The sequence below is a fragment of the Ascidia mentula genome, chromosome 8 (genome assembly GCF_947561715.1).
Source record: "Ascidia mentula chromosome 8, kaAscMent1.1, whole genome shotgun sequence".
Classification (NCBI taxonomy): domain Eukaryota; kingdom Metazoa; phylum Chordata; class Ascidiacea; order Phlebobranchia; family Ascidiidae; genus Ascidia; species Ascidia mentula.
Window position 1 is genome coordinate 4870578 of NC_138573.1, and position 24368 is coordinate 4894945.

Sequence of the window (24368 nt, forward strand, 5' to 3'; positions counted from 1 at the left end):
GATAATGCGCCTTGAGCTGCCGCTGCTTTCGGGAACGCAAATATTTGTTTGCTGGCGCCGATTTAAAGTTGCCACGGGAACCTTATTCTATTAGCGGCAAGATGTGCCAAAGTCGCTGGGCAAACGCCTCTATCGCACGCGAGTACGTGCTGAACAGACTGTCAACCGCTTCCATGCTTCCGGTAATCAAATTCGCGCGCCCCGATACACAACTTACTATAGTTCAGGCTCAACGGGCAACCCTCTTTTTATGGTACAAGCGTGGTCTTAAAAATGGCCTTGCAAAGTTCACAAGGTTGTTGGAATTTGCAAGAGGAAGACGTGGAAAGGGCGGGCGTACACATTGCGTGGATAGAGAAAAGCTTTGTTGCGGACAGAACGCTTTACCGTAAAATGGAACAACCTTTTCTGTTGGCAAATTTTGTGTTCTGCGAAAAGCGTCACTAAATCCCAACCGCCACGATAGGAAAACACGCATTTAAGAAAACAAGATATATTTGTTTTATTTATTTCACGTGCAATCGGTCCAAATTTATTTGTGCCTTCTCTTCGCCCCCAAAGTGAATCATGGCCCATCGTTCAAGAAATGAAAAATCATATCGAGTGGCCAGGGAAATCCGATGCATATTCGTAACACTGGAGGGAGAGATTTATATGGAATGTTAACGACCGCCCCTAAATCACCTAAATATAATCACTTCCTTGTCGGCGCGTGGGTTTTTATCCGATAATGCGCCTGTAAGTTATGGAATAATATTTTGCATGTATGTATAGTGATTGCGTTCGCTGAGGATGATGTGGACTTGGGCGGGGGGCAAAGTTAAATTAAGTTGCGGCTTTAGAGAAAATGTTAATGCCCAAAGTTCTGTCAATATACTTGGCTTAGTACCCACAAACATCGTTCACTTGTTACAACAAACCGAGTCATGCGCGAATCACAGGCAAGAACCGGCGTTTTACCTTACAACCACGCACATTTACACTCAAACAACGTTGATTACCCCCAATCGATCTTCGGGAACAAATCCACATCACAGAGCACCCGCATTCATTTCCACCCTTTGACGAATGATCATAACTTGCCGTCGCATTAGTCTAATTTCTGTTACCGCCGATTGTCTTGTATTGCAGAACAAAATCGGGAACTTTGTGTCGACCCTGGTAATCCTGGAACTTGTGTAAACGCCAGGCGCCAACGGTACCAATGCACCTTCGTGTGGTGATTTACACAGCCCCATGAAATCCCGGCATCCGTATTAACCAAACTCTATTTGTGAAGCTAATGGTGCCCCAGTATCGTTTTTCGCCACGCACCGCCGCCTTCTAAATAAATGTGGTCTGCGAATTATGGACGAAAATTGGTAAAACGTTTCACGTTCCGAGTGATTAATGAACTTTGTCTGTATTTCAGGCGACATCGACAGCATGAAGATTTATTACATATTGAGCCCCTTGAGCAACGCAACCAGTGACAGCTTCACCTTCACCGTTGAAGACGAAGGTCAGTTTAAATGTCTCAACATTTTAACTCACTGACTACACTTATCAAAAAAGAGGCCATATTTTCCGTAGCTCCTCCAGGTTTGATAATGTAACCGTTGACTCTGTGTTGTGTCTGGTGAATATGGATACCATGTCTATCGGCACCGTTAAGAAGTACAGGCGGATTTCTTTCGTTCTTTGTGACATTGTTCTCTGTTGTGCTTCAAGTCAACAAAAGTCGACTAACAAGCGATCAGTACGACAATCAAAACTTGTCGGCACTTACGTTATCGCGGCCTGATGCACACACCCTTACCAAATGATGGCGTTACATCAAAACACTACGGCACGTCAGACGAAAGCAGTCAGCACCCTATTGTACAAACGAGATAGGGGCTGTATCGATTTAAACGTTTCGCGGCAATATCGACCGAGGCGCCGACTGTCCACGCTTAGTGGCCTGAAGATCGACATTTTCGGCTCCTATTCCCTTTTAGTGAACCGTCTGGGCGATAAGCCCCTTGTCCTATGTTGATTGACGCTTTTTGTTTTATGTACTTTGCAGTAAGTCGAGCAGGCGATAAATTGTGTGTGAAATTAATTGCCCGGGTTTAGGCAACCGACCCAGACATTCAGTATAAACGCCGTTATCAACAAGAATGCCCAGGGATTTCGCTTCGAATAAACCTTTGACCTTAGGACTGATCCTATCTTGTACATAACATATTTACATCATCTTTTTAAAGGTTGCACGTTGTCTTTGTATGAAATTATTATTTTTGCTCCTTATTATGCAAAAGTTGGGGTATAGTAGTCGATAAGCTTTCGTTATTGTTCGTTCTTTGATTGCGGAGTCAGCAATGCTGAACTGGTATACAATGCGCGATTGTTTACAGGTCCCATCTTAACAACATAGCAACCAACTTTTGTACACTAGATATCATTTCTTCTCTTTCGTTTGAAGTTCTTTAATGTTTTGGAGCTGGGCCACAATATAACGACGGGGATGACACGTACGTGCCTTATTAATCACTACAAGGGCATTTTTTCCCGATATTCTTGTCGACGCGACGATTGTACCATACGACAGCCAGGTCTTTAATAGCAAATCTACTTCGACTTTGGCCCTGCTTCTTACCTCGACCTTTCGTGGTGCGCCGTTATCTTCACCGCAGCTACCGTTTTGTTGATAAAAGCGGTTTTAGTGAGGCTCCTTTCCGGATGTGTATCGGACCTTCGTTAAACACGGCAGCGGTGTGTTTGCAGGGACACCCTACGTGCTCCACTCGCTGGTACGAGAGTTTCGTTCTGGGAAGCCTCGCATAAGCAATGCCTCGTTTCAAAGGTCTCTTTGCACAGGTGACTTGAAACAAGGCTCCTGTCTTTGGCGTTGGAACTGGGCGGGGTGACGACAATGTGGAAAGGATTAAGGTTCCAGGAAATGGTACTTGGCGATTTTTTTGTCAATGCTCGAACGCATGTTTTGTGTCCTTTGATCTTACTGTCAATGTCTCTTGACTGATGTTGCGCTCCAAGCGCGCGGATGAAATTAAAGGTGCGGTTTGTAGTTTTATTAAAATTCTACGTATTTGTTAAGGTGACGCAACACTTGTTTGCATGACAAGTACAACGCAATAAGTTCGGTGAGGGCTGGTCTCAAAACTTGTGCAAAATATTTCTTCCCCCACGTATCTTCTCGAAGTTGCGGCGGTGTAGCGAATGACAGTATGTTGTATTTACTTCGCATCCTCTCTGCCACTGGTTGTTCAACAAACCTATGGGTTAATGCGGTATTTGTGTCCGGTTTCAAAACGAGCAAGATCGCGCTTTGATAGCGACAGTGACCATGATTTCCCCTTTGGTGACTTTACATGTCAGGCGCCTCGCGAACACTGCGAAGTTATGTACGTTACCGCGCCTGAGCTACATCATCGCTGGTTCCGTGTCGGCGGCGTGTTCGAATTCATCCGGCGAACATGACCCTCACGTTTGATATCCTTATTCCACTCCTGTTTCAAAGGGAATTCTTGGCATGTTTCTATTGATAATTGTGTGGACAAACTGTTTCGGCACAAGCCCATCCCTTTTACGAAAGTTTGGAAAATGATGCTTATATTTACAGCACTTCTATTTCGAGTGGTCAATAGCCTAGACACAATAAGTTCATTTTTTGGAAAGGAAACGGTTAATGATCACGTTATTTGTTGAAAGCATTCTAAAAATATGCCAAAAATTTTTGCCCTAACAAAGTACCCCTGATAAATTTATTGTCAGAGACCGTCCAATTGCAAATAAACTCGTTGCGCTCAGCTCTTTGAACCAAGCCGTCAGCAACAACAATTCATAAGCGGTGACGCGATCCGCTATTAATAGCAGGCGCACCGATTCTCCCTTAAAGCCGAGAAGCCGGTCCAACCAATACCATGCTAAGCAAAGCTCCGTGGTTGCCCTATCTTCTTGCGGGTTCGCCTAGTACAAGCGATCTATCATAATCCTGGAACGCAGGCAATCCTTCGACTTTGGTTTCGAGTTTAAGAAGTGGGTTTGTGCATTGGGCCATGACCATTCCGCGGCCACTGGCGCAGTCTGCAAACATACTTATTGCTGCATATTTAAAGTACCGAGTTTGCTTTATGAAAACATTCTGTTAATTGCATTGTGGTACACTATCGTGGACTTCAACTTTCCCACGATATGTCGATAGAAAGAAGGTCGTTGTCGTTTCGCTCGAGGTTTTTCTCCGAATGCTTTGCGGTGGTGACTTTGTTTAACAGCCAAGCACTGACATCTACTTCCTCTAAATTGGTTTCAAAATCTATGAATTTCTTCATGAATCCCTTTTCTTGTGGAAGGTTGAAGAGACTGTCGGACGTAATTTGTACGATCAACCGCACATCGCCATCTTGTGTCAGTGTATTACCTCTGCAATGTATCCCTGTCTCGTCAAGTGGGGTTGCGTCGATCAAAGCAGCCTCCTCGATCGCACGGTTCGACAAGACAATTTTCCCATAACGGTTTGTCGTCGACGCGCGTCGAGTTGGGTCGGGCGGCTGCTTCACCGACACGTGACGACCGAAATCTAATTACCAGCGTTCGCTGGAAAAGCGTTACCTTGGACTCGGGGTGAAACTTCGGCGGGAGTCGTGTTGTGAATTTTTACGTGTTTGGCAACTTCGCTTTCGTGCAGACGTGATGGTTCTGTAACTTTTTGTGTGTTGATGCGCAGCATTTATGGCGCATAAATTTCGGAAAAAAAGTCACTATGCTTGAAATTATTCACCATCAAAAATCGTATGCCATAAGACTATACTCGAAAAAAGTGCCCGTGAATACTGCACAATTTAAAAAAGAAATGTCACGACTCGACGTCGACGCTCGTTTCGGGAAACCATTTCCCTATTTGATTTGAAAAGACCTGGTTGTGAATCAGCCAACTTGTGATTACGGCTGCCCCCAACGTTCCGCGTGCCTGCCGAGCAAGCTAAACGCTCTTGCAAGTTTGTTTTCGGCAAATTAAATTGCTGGCGTGTCTCGCGTAGGTCAGCGCCGCTGCTAGGGATAATCAGATTAGTGGGTCCCACGCTTTGGTGCACTGCGCCTGTGTGATCAACGATGGGATGGTGCGCATATAATTCGACGCTTATCCAGTTTTCTTTGGCTCAAAAACAGGCGAAGGAGGCCGTAAATCGTTGAGGAAATTCTGGAGATGCGGTCTCGCACCTTTTCAATGACCCGTGATCACACCACCATGGTCGTTTAAGCATGCTAACTTTAAACTGGGCATGATAAAGTGCTTACATTTGCAAAAGAATACGTCATTTTAAATGCCACACAAGGTTTTCATAAAGGTGTTTAGGTCAGGCCATAAAATCGGGACTTAATGGAGCTTAAATCGGTTCTTTCCTACTTTCGCATTTTAAGTGTTTTCAACAACTATGAATGGGATTGTCACTTAGCCATGATGAAGCACAACGATGTCCTCAACACCATGAGAAAATACTTGTTCAAGGGGCGTCACCAGCAGCTAAAAATCGCCAGGGAATGTCGCCAACCACGGCACGAACAGCTGTCTCAGCATAAACAAATGATGTTCGGCTCTCCGCGGCCTTCAGAGCAAGGCTTTAGGCAGTCTAATGACGAAGGCGATTTGTTTGTTTGAACAAGCGCCCTGAAAAGACACGACCGTACAGATAACATTGCGATGTTCGGTTTGAAAAACGATAAATTATCGATTACTGTGTGGGGATTTTGTTGTCGGTGTTTTGTACTCACGAGCTATGCGATAAAGATCATATTCGCAGATCGTTCTTAAATCGCCCTGTGGCAATTATAATTGCCTTGACCCGAACTGGCCACTCGGTGAATCCAAGTAACCTGTTTTCAATACGGGGAACGGTGTATAGTTCTCTGAATCACTGATGATAAAAACAAAAAGTATAGGCTCCCGACGACAACTGTAACTTCTGTCGGCCCACGCGCATTTTTAGCAATCCTGATGCCATTGTTTTTGATTCACTTCGCAGCACTTGTGTGTTCGCCGAGCCGAGCAACCGACCTTGTGTTGCGAAGGCATGGTTCACCCGCTTCGACGGCCTTCGCGTGATGAGCAGTTGCTGTTTGCTTTGTGAAGTCGAGTGTTTTGCTTTCGACATGCGGCATCTTCCCACAACACTAACCGCAGTCCGCCGGGTTCCGCACTTTTAACTGATTTCCCGTTTCTACTTTTTGACGATGCAGTGATTCACCACTCTTGTTCTTGGAGCAAGTATTTCATTTACAACTTTAAAAGAACATTTTAACTTGCAAAGGGTTAAGGTTAAAAAGGTCATGTAGCGTTGGTTTGATATGCGTTCCAATTGTTGAACCATGGCGAACCTTGAATCCACTCTTCATTATCCCAAGCACGTTCAAAGGTGGAATAGAAGTACAGTGGGTGTGTTGTATATCTGCTAGTTCGAGTAACGAATAGGCATCAGTAAACCTCTTGTACCCATTTCGTCCTTTTAAACTCGTCGTCATTGACAGCTAGTATTTAAGGCCCGCCGTCGACGACATTCGTTTTCGACGCTCGTGGCATTGACTGAGTGCCGTTGTCAACCGCACTGTGAAGAGATTTGTTGTCCATACGCTCTGCAGCAAAGACACCAAAAACACAAGTATTGCCTTTCGGACTCCTCGCCATCGCTTCGAGGTTCAAGGAATTGCCAAGACGAAGTCTCGCAGTTTAGTGGTGTTAGTCTGCCCACTAGTGATCTCGGCGCCGTATTCCCACGGTGCAATAGGCGCCTACTCAACCGCCAGCACTCGTTTTATTCAAAGGAGTCGCTCGCATCCATCAGAATCTGTGTAAACAACGCTAGATGTCAGACGGGCCAACTTCAATACGGCGTTCAGGCGCCGAGCATTGATACTTTTGATATGTGGCCGTTTTTGAGATAACTTTCAGTCATTGGAGCTGTCAACTCTTTGCCAGAATCTGCACCAAAGGCGGCGAGAAGCAAAAGCTTCCGACTCCCTTCATCCATCTCCGCGCGCGGTTGCTGCTAGCTGGAAGAGGACGGTTGCGACGGAGGGAGACAATAAGTTCGTTGTACACGGGCGACGTTTACAGCGTGTATCGGTTTCTGCTTCAATGCGCCGATGCCGCTTTATTGCCGAGCCCGCACCGCGCGCGGATTTGGCATTGACGCTATTTGTAGAGAGTGTGCGTGCGGAAACGTCTCGATGGGAATGATACAAGTATATTTCACCTAATTCCAGAGTAAACATTCCACAGCGAGGATGATCTCCCGCGGCATGGAAGGTTAAAAAGATAAGGGGCAGGAAAACTTGATTCAGTCCCGAAAAATTCGTTTCCTTCGACTTTAGTTTCGCGATCCTAGCACGCTCGTCACAAATCCTACGCATTTCGATGGAAATGACCCGTGGCCGGCGAAAGCTTATCTCCCATGCTTTGCAAACACAAGTCACCGCGTAGGGCACAGATCGCCGCGGGCGACCCGGGTTCACTCGGCCCCTGCTAAGCACTCTGACTTTCCGCGGAACGTCGCAAAAAATACTCGAGGACCATCTCGTTGCTGCCGCTCGCGGTGACGAGGCACAAGTTGGCTTGGCAACTCGCCTCGCTTGTAGCGGAAACCGGTTTGCTCTCGAGGAAAGAGAAGGGCCCGTCGGAAGGTGCAAGCGATCACCGTAAATTCTCGTCGGCCACTCGGCGACTTGACTCACCGGACAATTTACGGTAAATAAGCGCCCAGGCAGAGTCTAAACACATCGCCTTGTTCCGACCTGTCCTCGCGTAACGGATTGAGGTGCGCATCTCTGCCGGGCGTGGCCCCTGGATGTGGCGATCGAGATGTTGGAATTCGGCGTTGAAACTAAAAATGAACGCATATCACTGGGCGAGGCAAATTTTAAGACACACAAATAATATGCGGGTATTGAACTTTAATTGTTTCGTTTTTAATTCTAAACTTAGAACCAAACCACTAGTTAGTGCAAAAGTATGACATTGTTATCAGTGGCGAAATGGTGATTAAATTGAATGGGAGCTTCAAATTTTTGATAAATGCACAAACGTCTTTGTTCAGCAAAATATAATAACGTTTGAATTACGCAGCGGCGTCCCGTTTACAGCGGATAGTAAATTTCACAACCAGCGCGTAACGCGGCGTCCGAAATCCTCATGAAAAGCGACGCACCCGCCGCTAAAATGACCGGAACCCGTCTTACCTCTGACCCTCTGCGCGGCCAGCTGGCACAAAGTGACGCGCCACGATGTCCGTTTAGCCAGCAACGTCTCTGTGTCGTTGTTTGTTGGGCACTCGACTGAGCCACTCAATGTGACCGAAAACAGGTTTTAAGCCCTGGTCTGATCGCCCCCGCGTTTGATTACTCGTGGGTGAACAGCATACGAAAATCCACAAGGCGTCGAAAATATTCATGGCGCGCTCTGTTGTACCAAGCAACGGTTCCTCTGTTCATTGATTGTAATTACAGCTTAAAGTGGTATTCGTTTTTTTGTTGAATAGATGGTAGCGTTGCGAATGCACTCAAGCGTTGAACTTGATAGTGATTTCAGAACTTTATGTCCATTGATAAGACGCGAATTGTTGGAAAATCTTTTTGTATTTTCACTAAATCATAAAAAATAGCTTTTAAGGCCACAATTCTTGCATAGTCCTATGTTTGTTGGTAAGGATATCGTAACACTATGACTCACGCGTTATCACGAACACGGTATCACTTTGGGTTACCCTAAACGGAAGATGCGGCAATTGTCTGTTATTTTGCGCCTTTAATACCCATAATCACCCTGTTTGCCATCCAAATGTTGGGATACCCAAACGCACAGTGACTGTAGCTTATCCCTTCGTGCGAAAGAGAATTACTTTATATGGTAAACGGGCGTTACTTTAGAATGCAACTTTGATTTTCCCAAAGTGTCAACCTTCCTCGCCGATCACACGCGTGTTGTGTGCATTTCTCTGCAGGATTTTGCGATCCGGTTGCTGCGTTTGTCAAGCGAGTTTCGGCGCCCTACCGACCGCACGCATTCGGCACAAACTGGTCTAATGAGACGATGGCGGTGGCAAGGGCGTTGCGCCACTTGCTCGCGTGACCATTTTGCTGGGGCCGGGTTACACCGTGCGCCCCGTAACTCCCGCGTTCTGCTTGGGAGTTATGACATCTGAAAGTATTTTCTTTTTTCCCATGGCCGTATAGGCTGTTGGGGCGTTTTGTTAAAGACCCCTTGATCGCTTGACCTCTGTGCAACTCTCCGGGGTGGTGTTTGTTCGAAGTCGGGACAAATTGGACACCAAGCGCTTTCGATCAGTAAGCTTAGTCTGGGAGCTTTGTTTGGCGATGGCAAGTCGGCAGATGGATTTCACCACCCACCACCGCGCGTCCCTCATGAAATCTTCCCGACTACAAACGGACGAACACAAATGCTTTCCCTTCGCCGCACGACATCGGCGACACCTGAAATGTTGTTTGAACTCCAATCCATTTTCAGAGTTGCGACGTCAGGTGACAATTTCGTACGTGTGGCCGACATTTACCTCCAATGAAAGATCACTATCTGGCGCAACACATCATTTGACCAGGTAGCATGCGACGACACAATAGGTGTACTTTACACGCGCATCCACATGAGAAAACCTTTCTGTGCTGCCGTCATCCCACCACACTCGTTATCAGATCTACTCCATAACAATTTAGTGTATATTGTAAACACTGACGTATGTCGCAGAAACGCACAAAAAACGATCATTTGAAACTACCATATTTCACTTCTGTTGTAGAAGGCAACGTTTTTGGCGGTTGTGTGGTGCGGCATTGAGAGTTCACTCAGCGCTAAAGGTCGCTAGCCCGCAAATTAAACTTTGGGTTGTGAGTTGATGGAGTTCGCAGGAGCATTTTGCACGCTACGTGTTTGCTTTTGCAACCAGCTGGCTATTGCGTTACTCGACTTACCAGGTTTGCGGTGGGGTCCCCGTCTTGTCACACTCATTACTCCATACACCTACCCGTGGTCGGCGTTCCTTGGCCGTCTCGTGATGCCACTGTTTTGCGCCATCTCGCGGTGGGTTCCGGTTTTTTTCACATTGGTGTGCCCCAATATGGCGATGCCCTGTTGCGTTGCGGTGGCTCGTCCAAACCGCACATTCTACCATGTCTAGCCCGTCGTAATTTCCCTCAACTTTTTTGTGCAAGGTTATGACATGTTCAAGGGCGCAGCGGATGCATCTAACTCTTTTTCTACCGAATTACGTGGTGTCTGGTAATTCTGGATGCTCGTCCTCTAAATTCTTTGTGGTACCTTAACAGGAAACAGGAAATCACTGACTGAAGGTTGCCGTTAAGTAATCGAGCATGCTTTTTGTCCGGGATAGCGACTGACCGCCCCTTTATTCTGATCGAACACAGACCTCCCACGTAATCCCAAGTGCACTGAACAAAGAGACGCCCTGTGGGTGTCCGATTTACTTTAAGGTGAACTGACAAGACGAAGTCGCATCTTTCTGGACGTTGCTTGCATGGACACTTCCCGGACTCTTGTTATTAAGATGGATCCGCCCAAAACGAGCTTGAGCCCAAGATAAGCAAAGCTGCGCAAATGGACAGCGCAAATCAAAGAGTGCTGGACAACCAAAAATACTTTGCCAGACTGAGAGCAATGTGCGTTTACCCGGTCAACTAGGGTATCGGGATGGTTTATCGAAGGGATTTGTACGTGTCAAGACCTAAGCCCTTAATGAACTGGTATCGGCACCTGTCAGTGGCTTCCCGTTATTAACAGGACTCGGGGTCCAATTTAGCTCAACGGCCGACGATTGTCAGTTGGGCGAGAATTTCGTTTTGTGATGACGTATTCCATGTTCGTTCAAGCTTCTCGTGAATTTGTAGTAAGCGAGAACTTGAGCCAAACCTTTTCTGAAAAACACATTAAAAAACGAATGTTTGACCTCGTGGGCCTTGTTTACTAATCCTTAAAAACCCAAATGTGTTAAGTTGTAACCGAAGAGCAGGGCCGATGCCACCATGAGCACGCAAAAGAACAGATGTCCAATATCAGCGAAGGTCGAGTTTGACGTAAACGCCATTGCTCAAAAACTTCATCTTCTCTTTAGCCCAACTTGCCATCTAGATAGGGAGTGACTTGTCTTAATCCGACAGGCGACGCACTGTCCAAGCGTAATCCACAGCAATGTCCAGACCATGTCCTTGTCACGATGAATGAGCGTCCTGCTGGGTCCCTTACCTTCTCTGCCTTAAGTTGTCGGCAGTTAGGCTGTGTCTGATGCTTTCCATGTCCTCGTTGATTCGTATCTCGTTGGCATTGAGTTGGAATTCGTGTCATCCTGAAGCGGAACAAATTTGTGACCATCGGGGTTGTAGTTAGATTGCAATCGGCGGATGAATGTCGGGAGTTTGGTTTATCGACTTTCAGGACAAATGCGATATCGTTGCGGTATAGATTCAATAAAACTGGGTGAAATAGCTTTGACAATTCAACGCCAATGCAAATAAGCACGAATTTATTCAAATAATTCTCAATATTTCTTAACTTTTTCGAAAACGACCAATGGCGAAATCGGTCAAGCGAGAGGAGATTAGCGCGGCACAGATATTCGTGCGACCCCAAGCTCGTCGTTGCAGGTCACTCACCGACAATACAACATATTTTCCAGTGACTCGTCGTCTTGGACACTTGCCCAAGGCACGCACTGAGTCAACACACGGAAAAACTTGGCGTGCCGCCGGTAGCCGGGGTAGCACGGTGAGTCAGCGTCGCATATTGATGTTGTGGGTCTCGTATCATATCGTGTTTCGTCAGCTACGGCGACCCTGTTTCCCTGCATCGATCACGGCGACATTGGGCCGTGTCGTGGTGCTAATTCTGGGCAATGGGGCGAAGTGGAGAGCGACGACAACCTGCCACGGCCCATATAGCGCACAATCATTTTCTTTATTGTCACCCTGGTTTGCGTGCTAAATGTCATTCGCGCAACTCGGGTAATTGATTGTCGACGTCCAGAAGCAGTGGTGAATTATCGTCAATCAATCGGAGCATCCATCATTTTATTGTTTTGTGACGTGCGGGTGGCTGTATGCTCGTGTGCGTACTAATGGAATTCAAACTTACCTCTATTTCCTATATCTCGTTGTACATTGCACGTTCAAACGGCGGTAAATACTCTTCTTCGTATGTGTAATGATTTTGACAGTTGCCGCAGGTGGTGAACAAACTGAATAACATCTAAAAACGATCCAAATATTTGGGATCTAGTTGTAGTTACGCGGTAACTGCTTTCTCCGACGGAACTCTTAACATTTACCTAAACTTGTCGCGTGTCGCGCAGCAGGTGTGGCCTGGCCTTCCGTGCCTGCAATTCCGTGGCCCGAATCAAGGGTCGAATGCGAATGTATTGAAGGGGCGGAGCTCGTCAAATCTCACCTCGCTCGGGGAGTTTACATGGAACGCCGACACGGCTCCTGCTACCGTCCTGCTACGTCTAATTACAATAGGCCAGGTGTAAGCCAGGGATGAACGGCGGGCGGTGGAACTCCGAGATTTCAGGCCTTGTTTGGAAACGCTGCACTTTCCTGGTGGTTCTGCCCGATCGCCAAAGCGTCTTCGGTGCATGTCCGCGCGGCTCCCGATACGGGACAGACTTGCCGCCATCCAATCGGGTCATTGGAAGCCAAAGGAAAGCGTGAAAGTCGACGCGAGGCGGGCGTACGGTTCTCACGAATGTTTACGCTTTGTTTTGGTGCTTGTAGGAAAACCCACGGCAACCTAGCACGTGTGTCCACATACCTTTGTCAAGGTATTTTTGACGCTGATTGCATGGCGTGCTCATTCTGTTCGCTACACAGAAAAAATACCACCACGACTATACACAGAAAAAAAATCCCTCGGTTTTGTTGAAATGCTTTGAAACCGTTGACATTTTTGCATCATTTCGCTACAATGTCCGGCATTTCGGGAAACGTCGCACTCTACCGAAGAACCGACTTTCGTCCCAGCGCAGTAATAACAAGTCTCGCCGCAGAGTGACTACGCGTTGTCGGTGTTTATCAATTTTGAGTGATAACCGACGCCGTCATTTAGTCGCTAAACAAACGCGCGTATTCCGTCGCTTTCGTGTGGTCGATGACTCGCGCGCAAATCCGCGGATCGACAAACAGCAACACTTCCACGCGAGGCCGGATTAATCTGGATCTAACCGCCATTGTGCCGGTGATCCCCAAGCAGCCAGAAGACATCTTCGCACAGGATCCGGTCGTGTCTCTGTTGTATAGATTGGGACACGGCGGAATTTTTGAGCGTTGTTTAGCGGCTCTCACAGTTATGACAAGAGCGCTGATCGATAATCGGGCGCCACTCAAACGGGTTCTTCACATCAGAAATTAAGCCCCGCCCGTGCGATCCACTCGGTCGGCCTTTTGCTACTCGCCACATTTTTGTCCGCCAATGGCCACTTTCTGTGCAGTGGGTTTCCAGGCTATTATAACGTGCCTTCGTATAATTTTATGTTGATTTGTGCATTAATTTAACTTAAAGAATCCAGGCCAGTCTCGGGGTTTCAACAAAAACAAAACTTCTGTTGTCCTCTGTTTGAAATGCAACGTCATTTTTAGATTTGTTCGTGCTTTGTGAAGAATCTCCTCCGTGAAACATAAAAAGCAATGCGGAAGGTCTTGCGTTTCATGGCAATCCGTATTTCGCTTATGGCGGACTACCTGCAACCTTGAACAAAGTTTCTCCTATAAAACTTTTTTTTTCTTCTATAAAACTTCACCACCAGGTTAATGCAATCACAATGTCCTTATAGACCACAGAAAGTAGTTTGCTCAGCCACCAAAGTCAACACATGGACGCAATTTCTGTGGCAATCTCATTTGTATGGCGACAGTTTACTGCTTTCCCGTTACAAAGGCACAGGGCCATTCACGCACCGGCGAGCTTGTTGCGTGACTCGGACCCCGTTGGTCAGATCAATCGTAATTTGGTCATCCACAACTACTCGCCTCTGCGAATTTCAGGCGTGCTGCCCCTTGATGTGAGAGCTTAAGCGCGGTTACTAACACTTTTATTGGTCTTTGATCAAGCGCGTGTGGTTATTTTAACACCACAATCTCGGTGCTTTGTGCTTTTGTCGGGGATCTTACTACGTATACAAGTCTATATACATTACCGCGTGTTACAGGCGCAGGTCTTGTTTTTAGCCACGGATCAGCATAAAGTGTGTGTTTACATGTATTTTGCAATTTCTCCATACCTAAAGGATTGTCTGTACCCTAAGTTGTCAAACAACTCTCCTTTAACCGAAACAATTTCTCATAGGAGGTAATCAACTTGTTGGACGGCGTTTCCAGCTCAACTGGGCTTTCATATCGTTCGAGAGCGCCACCTACACGGTTGCCGAAGATGCCAAAATCCTTGAAGTAACCTTGAAACGACGCGGCTACCTCGGAGAAACATCCTTCGTCAGTAAGTAGCTCTTGCACCAAAAGGTTAATAGACAAGAGCAACACACGAATATAAATTAGGCAATAATTGTGTATAATCTGTTGTGAGTTTAGAAAGTTCACATTCTGAAGTAAAATAACCGATGTCCTTCGTCTCCTACTTAATACACTTTGATACTTAACAATCACCGCGGCGCCTAATCCGTAAAGGAAGCAATAAAACTAACATACAAGTGAGACGAATCGTAGGCGGTTGCGGTGCCGCCAAGTCCGCACATAAGTCCGATACGTTTGCTGAAACTGAAGTGCGCAGGTCAAGTGCTCAAACATCATACAGCATGATGTCGCGAAAGCGCTCGAAAATTCTGTGGATTGGCCCCGAATTAGGGGCTGTCGTTTAGATAGTGATAGATGCCTGTGTCGCCCGGCGCGCTGGATTACTGGCATCCAGCACAGGCCTACACACATCATTTGACACAGCCTAAAACAAGTCATCCGTTATCATTGGATTTAGCCGAAAGTTTTCGCTCTTGTCGCGTTCCGTCCGCAAACAAGTCTCACTTTCCATGAACGGTTATTTGTTTGTTTGTGGAATCTCCGCCTATTTGTGCTTCCGTCACTTACGGTTTTATTGAGGTTCCTCTTTCGCTCAGGCATCGGAACCCGTGACGGAACGGCCAAGAACCGCGAGGACTTCAGGCGCAAATCTGCCAGCCAAGTTCAGTTCAATCCAATGCAATCGACGGCGACGTGGAAAGTGAAAATTTTACCCGTAAGTGATTTGTACACGACACTGTTAGACGACTTTGTATTGAGGTTTACCTGATTCTCAGGATGAAGCTTATGAAAGATCAGAGATTTTCTACATCGAGTTGTCCGAGCCGGTAATGGCTGTTCTGGAGACTCCGCTAAACACAACGGTCAACATCACAGACCAGGAAGACGGTAATATTTGTTAAACTGACCAACATGCATTCGTTTTCTTCAAAAAACGTATCGCGTGACCCACGAAGTGTATTTTGATATCACTGCATGTGCTAGGATTCATTATCTAGTCTCATCTTTTCAATTATTTTATCAGAATCCACTGTGTTCATCCCTGAGAAGCAATACAAGGTGGAGGAAGACATCGGAGAGCTGAATGTTCCACTGCGTAGGTCGGGTGACATTAGCAAAGAGCTCATGGTGATCTGCTACACTGAACCAGGTATGTTGGAACGCGTGTTGCGGCTCCACCGCCTATAGCCTGACATATATCGCGCTTCTATATCGAGATAAAGAGCAGAACAATGGAGGCGGCGACCTTTGCCTTCACCTTGTCCCACTTCCGAAAGGTGTAAATTTAGACCTTTGTTTATGCAGTTTAGCCCGCTCTTGTGTAATGGTATTTGCTTATCAAGCCGCCAATCGCCTGTTTGTTGTCGCCTGTCGAGAACAATTAGCGCACAATGCGACACGCGGAACCTGCTTGGCGAACATGGATAACACGGTTTGGGGTCGTGAGAGCATCCAACCGCTTCGTGATTGTGATCGGCTTGATCAATAGGCATGCGGTTTGCATGTGATTGAAGGATGGACTGCAGTTTGCGCTTCAGGTCGAACAATCACAAACTGTGGTCGCTTTTGTGAGTGAACAACCATGTTTGTTTGCGAAACAGCGTCGGCAGATGCTTCTGTGATCGGAAATCGGTGTACTTGTGAGGTAGATAAGGGTGGAGCGTGACATGAGTAATGGTGGTTACGCCAACATCGGTAGTACCTCTCCACTGCTCCATGTGGTGAGAAGGGTCGGTATAATGGAAAGGATTATGTTTTCACATCAAACCAGTTAGATGGTCGCATTATGTCCATCTTGCAAAGAACGGAAACCTTAAGTCGGCAGAATTTTTTTTGTGATGATAAGATATATTAAAATGCTCCGTAACCCGCGAAACACGCTTGTTTTCCCTATACATGTAAGTTCTAAGGTAACGCTTTCACTAAGGAAACGATCCGTTTTGCAGTTGGAAGCTTTCAAACGGTTCGAAATCACTTAAGGAAAACCACCTTTCAGCAAACTACCTTACACAAGCGCTCGGGGCGCGACGATTGCGCAAAAAATACTGCAAATGATCCACAAAATATTGCGCGTGTCGATTCTCTTGTCCGGAACTGAACGGCCACATCTGCCGTCAATTACATGACCCGCGCTTTGCTATCGCACTGCCCGCCTGTGTAACGGATACGAAAATGGGGCCGTGGAGGTATTTTTCGAAATGTCAGCGACCCCGCTCGTGTCGGGTCGAGTTAACTCGCATCGGGTTTTCGCTTGTAATAACCCTTTTACATGTTTCCTGGCAAATTACTGAGTAATGACCATCCGCCTTTTAGTAGAAGCCCATATAGGAGTCTCAACATAATGTGAAACTGCAATACGACTGGCTTGTATCGGCAATGGATGGGTCGTTCTTTGCGACTAGTAATAACGTACGCTTGATCGGGGTGTGATACTTGTAAAAAACTGCATTAAAATATTCAAATCTTCCATCTGAATGCAAATCTGTTCTGTGACTACCAGCATAGACATTGCATATTTTTTACTCCATAGAGGTTCTATTTGAATTACAGACATTGCTTTTTGGAGTAACCGATTTCGAACCAAAACAGAATCGCGTTATCGCATTTTCTTCCTAAACCTTCCGAGAGGTTTCCATTAACCAGTAAAAGTAGTCGATTTGATTGGAGGATAAAATCTCACCTAGGGTGTGTTGGCATCGATTTTCCGCCCATCGCGGGCTGTAGCTATCGCGCTTTGGCGCTGAGGCGACCTTCAGTAGCTCGGGCGCCATCGCCGACCTTCCAGTGAAGGAAGAAAAGCACCCGCCGGCGGTTTTGCCACTGCGATGCGGCCACGATAACCTCTGCCGCGTGCGACATCACTTTAAAAGATCTCGGGACCCCTAATGATGCCCCGGAAACCACACCTGACCTGGCGTTGCAAATATTATTGTAAATCGAAATACATGCGCCATATCTTGGAAGCAGTCTGTGATAAACCCCAGCTGTACATTCGACTTTTTGTGGGCAATATGGCATGCTAATAACACGTTTCCACGACCGCTAATAGCCACCGCACCCTTCTATAACCGTGATATGCTTTTAAGATGTGTTTTGATGTCTTTCAATGAGACAATTATAGCGTTATTGTTTATGCACCGTCCTAATTTATTGTAACCCATTGGTGATAGTGAAACCCATAACGGCATTCCACGCACACTACAAACCTCCAAAATGAGCCATTGGCGCGAAGTCTTACAGGTTGTTCTTAACAGTTCAACGGTATTGTTTGAAGCAATACGAAAATTGACCCCAAATCGTTGCTTTGATTCGCGCCGCACTCGCACAGCTGCACCGAAACTGTTCAGCAGAAGCTTCCCATGACAAATTGTGTATTACTAATGCCATGTTTACCAGCGGCCAGGTGGTGGGCGCCATGCTTTGGTTGCGAAAGTCTATGAAAATGTCAAGGTCGAATTGAAGCAACTTGAGAGCTTAGAAAAGGCGTCAAAATTGCTCCTTGCTATTTTAGGAACCCGCTGTGTGTGTGTGAAGTGACTGGACCTGAGTTATTGCTTACAACCGATTTTACTTATTTTACCTAGGGGATGCTAGAGCCACTTCGACGGCAGTCCTCTCCTTCGACGATTACATCAGCCGTCCGGAGGATCACAACAGCATTATTACGTATGGGAGACTTTTACAAAGATTTGGCACATCTAATATGTTTTATTTGGCGGCCATATGTATTGTGTTATTTATTCAACTTTGTATTGTTTTGCTGTGGTATGTCTTTTTTTCAGTTGTTATCTAAACCCTCGAATTCAATTAAACTTTACTCCACATTTTCATCATTAGATTTGGTCGCGGCGAATCAGAGAAGGTTTGTCGTATTGTGGTAATCGAAGACTCCCTGTATGAGCCAGACGAAAGCTTCCACGTCAAGCTAACGTTGCCTGCCGGCGGTCGCCTTGGCAACTTCTCGTCAAGTGAAATCGTAATTCTCGCCGACGAAGACGACGGTGAGAATTTTCACCATTTTGTAGTCGCCAGTTGATATCCTAATAACGCGATGCCACTATGGAAACGTTGTTTTAGACTTTAAATATAGAAGCGCAGACAATTGTTACTGTTGCGAACGTACAATGTGTATCTTACCTCATGGCAGGGATAAATGCACACCGCGGCTCTGTTTTTTGAAAAATGCCGAGAGTTCAAACGATAACGCTGGGCAGCGCCTTTGAACCGAACCTTCGGGTTACATTAAGGGCCGGCACTAACGTGCTGCCCGGATCTTCAAGACGAACCGCTTCGTAAACGGACGGTGATTGATTACTCCTAACGCAGACGCTGTTTTTATAAACGGTATGGGAACGCCGCTTCCCTCTTACGATTCCCGCGGTCCAATTTGCAAAATCCCGGTGTCTGAGTGGCACAAAGACGCCCAGCTCTCATGGTGACGTCACACGAATCGCTGACGCCGGCATGCCGGTTTTAATAATGGCCCGCCGGCGCCGGCGACCGCGGCCATGACCGCGCGTTCCGGCCTTCGTGCGTTTCTGATCCGGGATTCCAAACCCCAAACTGTTTAACCTTCATAACTCTCTCTGCGTTCCCGTGGCGAGGTAGTTTAGCGGAGAGGTGAACGGTTATATCTCGAGGTATTTTCCGCGGATGTGATAACCGCGAAAAGACCGGTTCGGAAATCTCGAAAGCCTGTTGTTCGCTGCTTGTGTGCAAAACACACGTTGGATTTGTATTTGCATAACCGTATATCCTCAATATAACCGCGCAAACAAAATAAATGAGAATAAACAAATAAATATTGTCAATAAGCAAAGGTATCTTTGAGTAACGCTTACAACGTTGCAATAAATATACATTAACTAACATATTTTTCGCTAGTATTTTATAGTGGAAAGGCTTTAAGGACATGGGTTTGTTCAACGTTGTTGGCTAATATAGTTTGTTTTTAAATAAGCGTTTATAGGCATTGCAGTGCTCCCATACTGTTTACCTGCAGGACTTTGGGCGTCGCCATAAGCGTAACGTGACTGCACGCTACATTAACGCTAGGCGTATTTGCGCATCAAAATTTACCCGTCATCTTTGGCATTCCCACACCATAACTACTGTCGAGTTGTTTGAAATTTGTTTGACATTCGTTTGAGCCCGGTCATGTTCTCAGTCAGCGGCTGCGTTTTTGAATTTGGACAAGGCTTTCGAGTCGACACCAGTTTAATCTCTTTGTTTGAGTAACTCACGCTCTGTGTCTACATTGCAGAGCCACTCTTCTACTTCGATAGCGATTCATACCAAGTGGATGAGAGCGCTGGCCACGTGGAAGCAAGTGTTTGGCGAACGGGAACAGATCTGACCCAAGCCGCCTCGGTGACTGTGCAGTCCCGTATGAGCAACCCGGAGTCCGCAAGAGGTTGGTAATTTTTTACACTAAGATTAGGTCGAAAAGTTCGGTCCCGTATGAGCAAGTCCCACGAATCTTTTGTGACTTAGCCAAGTTTTGCATTGGAATCAGTGCAAAGTTCACCAAAAAGTGTCACAAAATAAAAGAACAAGCTTTTTGGACAACCAACGACAAATAATATCGAGTCCTTCCTGATTTTAAGCTATTTTTTTAGAAAACCAACTAATCACATTGTCTGAAAGCATTAAATTGATTTATTAATGGTTATCAGAAAAACTGGAATAGGTTTTTAGAAAATTGTTCTACAGTCCTCTTGTTTTTCCAAACAAAAGATGTGTGACGACAAACAATCGTCAACAGATGTTTTCCAATCTTCCGTATTGCTTGCCCAGTTAGTTCTTACAAGGTTCAAACATTTCGGGGCTAACCCACTGGGAGGCTATAACTTGTCAAATCTAATACACCTTCAAACACCAGATTTTCGTTCGATCCAAAACATGGATTGCCTTCAATCATCGTCACAGACAGTGTTAAGCCAGCCTCTGACACCGGGTCCTTGCACGAGAAATTGCGGAAAAGACCGCAAAATAGTTGACGGCCAATGTTTCATACCATAGTCTGTCGTCAATCGCCACGAGGAACCACCCCGAGCGAGGCCCCGAGATACGTGCTACCGTTCGCCTGATGTCGGCCTAACTCCTGAGTTTTGCCGGAACGGGGGTCGTGCCTTGACCCGGTAATAGTTTTCTGTGTCAAAATATTGCGCTCCCACGCCCTGTGGTCATGGAGATTGCGTGTGGCTCGGGCGTTTATTTGCTCGCATCTGGGTTGTTGCGATGGAAACGGGGACGGCGAAGGGCGTTGGAAATGCAAAGTTGACAAGCGGAGTCTTGCGCCCACCCGTGCTGGCTGCCGCGGCCGCAATTACTCCTTATGAAACCCGCGAATGTCAAGTCCAGAGAAAGAGGGGCAGACACCCGGAAAGAAATAAACAAACGTGAGGGATATGACTGGCGTTTGATTATCAACGCTGTGGCGCACGGAAGTGTATAAGCAAGGAGAACACCTACGATGAAGATAAACACATCTAGGTCACTTTCAGACCCCAGGGTAATTATAAGTCCAGCGTAGCGCGCTTTCAAGTACAACCTGCCTTGGCACGTCAAAATTCCAATACTGGGCCCCGTGTCTAAGCAGAGGAACGCGTGACAAATTCGCGTAACCTGGATTCTTCGAACTGTTCGTCTTTGGTGACTCGCCAGTGGTGGACGGGGTGTTAAGTAAGCGCCGGTCGCGCCGGATCGCCATCCTTCATTCAAACGTCGGAACAGAGGCGAATTATCGCGAACTGCTAATCTTGACGGATGAAGCTCGCGGCTGGAACGCAACTTTTACGCTTGACGAAGAGTCGGAGCATCAAACGACAACAGTTTATTTTGATTGGAAATTATGACGGATTGGCAGCGTCCGTCGCTAGGCGCTTGCAGCGTGTCTGAGCAACACGTGTCGAAGTTGAAACCGTTTAGGCGACTTTCACCGACACAACAGGTGCCCATACCTAAACGCAATGTCAATCAGGACATTCTGAGACGGTTTTAATCTCTTCTCACCTTCCCGTCATTGTTTTCCGTCGGCGGTTTAATCTGATCGACGCACGGCCACCTAAAATAACATCGCTTTTGTGTGCGAATGGACGCCTAAGTCGCCGCGTCTATTTTCCGTCCGGTATATAAAAAAAAAATATACACAGCCGTCACTGCGTGAATGCCTGAGCCCTTAAATGGTACTCGATGATCTATTTTGGATATCTATGCGAAAGCGAGCTGTGGGAACGGATTGTCGATCTGCACCACTTGTGTCATGAAAGACGGGAATCACATACTGTGCCGCTATGGTTATTGTGGCCTCGTCGCATTGCCAGTTAGCGAGTCAGTTAGTGTATTACATAACACGTTTCACTGTCCTAACATACCTAACAGCACTTTGCGTATTGAAGTGCCCATCTCGGCACAGTCACCGAACAGATTTATGGGTGTTCAAACAGAGAACTTCCCGCTGTCCCAAACTTGAACCCGGCATTGCCCCTGTGACAAACGTGGCCTCGCGTTGGAGAGGTTGTGCGACCCAACCCCCCCTGTCTGGGATTAGAGAAATGCCGGAATAAATACGCGAACATGTCATATAGATCCTCGAGCACAATGGTGCCCGCCTTGCTAAATGCGCACTTCGCGTTCTTGCGGATCAGCGCACACAGAATGGTATTTCGAGATCGAAAAATTACGTTAACGCCCTCAGTGTTATCGATGATGGCGTTGGGTGAGGACTCGCGCCTATTTGGTCTTCTGTCCACATGTTGGAGGTGCGACCCTAATGAATTGCTCAAGGTGGTAACTGCATTGAAACGTGTACTACCTCCACACCTCAAACGATATTTACGTCGCATCGAGAAAGCTGGACGGATCGATTCGAATCGGGTGCGGATTTCGGGATATAAAGACATGACGCGTGTGTCGACGATCTGACGAAAGATACGTTTAAGATCACGGTTGGTGAAATCGCTCTTGCGCCTGACACCAATCCTATCCAAAACCCATCTCACTCTTGCCTTTGACGACTTGCCGAGCGGAATGGATTTACTATGATTGGCAAATAATACAGCGCCCGACAATGCGTGCGTGGCATGCCGACTTGTTTGTCTTGCGCTGTCACAATTCATCATTGAAACAAAACTCCCCCGAGTCCGTAACATTCCGATGCCCACCTAAACGATGACGGCCTAACTTTCCGCACCTGTTCCATACATCCGCAACTATTCCCACCCCTTTCCACACGTCGTCAGTAGAATGACTGAATCTGCGTGCAAACGCGTTACGGGTAACCCGCCAACGAACCGTGACATTCGCTTCCACACTCGATTTGAGTCGCTTCTAATGTTCCTCGGGTGGTTTAGGAAAGCCGCTCGAGTTGATGCATGTGCCAAGCAATAATCCACGTCTGTTTTCAGCGAGGAAAGTGAAATTTGAGTTAGCCAGGCTAACGATAAATTTGCGCCTAAACGAGGAGTATCGTGTTTTTATCGATCCCACACTGAGTATTTGGCCCAGGTGCTTGACTTCAAGGGAGTTGCATTTTCTAGTTTATATTTTCGGTGACGTCATCAAGTAGTAGGAATATTGCTTGTGCTTTATTTTTAATATGGTTTACCGGTTGCTTTTTGTTACGTCACTGTTTATACATCTAATAATATTATAATTATGTTTTGTACAGTGAATGAAGACTATGTGGGTATCAGTCGCACGCTTGAATTTGCCCCTGGAATTACAATGCAGAAAATAAAGATTGCCATCCTGGACGATTTGGGCGGTCCTGTATTGGAGGGACCAGAAACCTTTGATATTGCGCTGAGCATGCCTATGGGAGCAGTACTGGGAGCACCGAGCATTGCTACGGTTGTAATTAACGACTCCGTATCAGATCGTAAGTAAACGTCTTCATCAGTACAGTTTCCGCAAATAATTAAAGTTCCTGAACTTAAAGATTTTCCTTGAAACCAAGCAGTCAAAAACATAAAATTGCGTTGGAATGGTTTTGAGTTACTACGAGGATTAGATTAAGTTTTGGGTTAAAAGATGTATAAGAACTTCTGGCACAAGGCGTTTACAATGTATACTGTTTATTCACATATAAATGCTTATTTCTCACAACTGTATCTTACAGTTCCCCTGATGCAGTTCGCACAACCGACAGTCGAAGTAAACGAGGCCGATGGATCGCTTTCCGCTTTGATCTCTCGCAGTGGCGACCTCTCGCAGTCGTCCACAGTGAGATGTTACACCCGCCAGGCGACAGCAGAGGTCATGATGGACTACGCCGAGCGTCCCAACACCGACGCCTCATTGGTTCATTTCGAGCCAGGTAAAGTTATTGCTAAAAACTCAAGGCAACGCTGAAGTGTAGTTGCCGAAACTACTTTGTGATCAACCTAATTCAAATGTTTTTAATCGATTATTATCATCAAACCATATTTATTGCAACAACAACATTACTATCAGCTCCACGAGCATAATATCCTCTTTACACTTTGTTAAAAACTGCGATTTTTCATTCGCGGAAGAGTCTGCAATGTGAGCAGGCGCACTTAAATTTAAATCAAAAGTCAGCCCGTCTACATTTCTGTTCATGCAATCCTTCAGTATTTGTAACGACAATAAGTTTTAAACCCCCCTTGTGTTGTAATGCCAAACAACTCCGGGAATGTCAAACTTGTGCCGGTTTCCCCCCGGGAATTACATTTGAACCGTCGAGGTCAAGGTGGCTGCTTACCCATGCTTAACAGTAGACAAGCTGAGAACCAAATTGACGAGGTTACAGGCGGGGTAATTAAATGGGCGCCGTGGCTGGACGGAAGTTGTTGTGGACCAAGTCCGAATGTTGTTTTTTAGAT

The 24368-nt window shown here is 46.4% G+C and overlaps 1 protein-coding gene across 1 annotated transcript in view; it reads left to right on the forward strand.

Annotated features, from left to right (window-relative positions):
- The window catches only part of LOC145912438 (FRAS1-related extracellular matrix protein 2-like), a 52757-nt gene that overhangs the window by 17765 nt on the left and 10624 nt on the right, over positions 1-24368 (forward strand). Inside the window, exons 19-28 of the mRNA XM_082999897.1 lie at positions 1412-1501; positions 14339-14485; positions 15117-15235; positions 15297-15408; positions 15545-15670; positions 18105-18186; positions 18358-18521; positions 19784-19933; positions 23192-23401; positions 23642-23839. Of these exons, the coding sequence (XP_082856023.1) occupies positions 1412-1501; positions 14339-14485; positions 15117-15235; positions 15297-15408; positions 15545-15670; positions 18105-18186; positions 18358-18521; positions 19784-19933; positions 23192-23401; positions 23642-23839 (1398 nt within the window). The remainder of the gene's footprint in view (positions 1-1411; positions 1502-14338; positions 14486-15116; positions 15236-15296; positions 15409-15544; positions 15671-18104; positions 18187-18357; positions 18522-19783; positions 19934-23191; positions 23402-23641; positions 23840-24368) is intronic.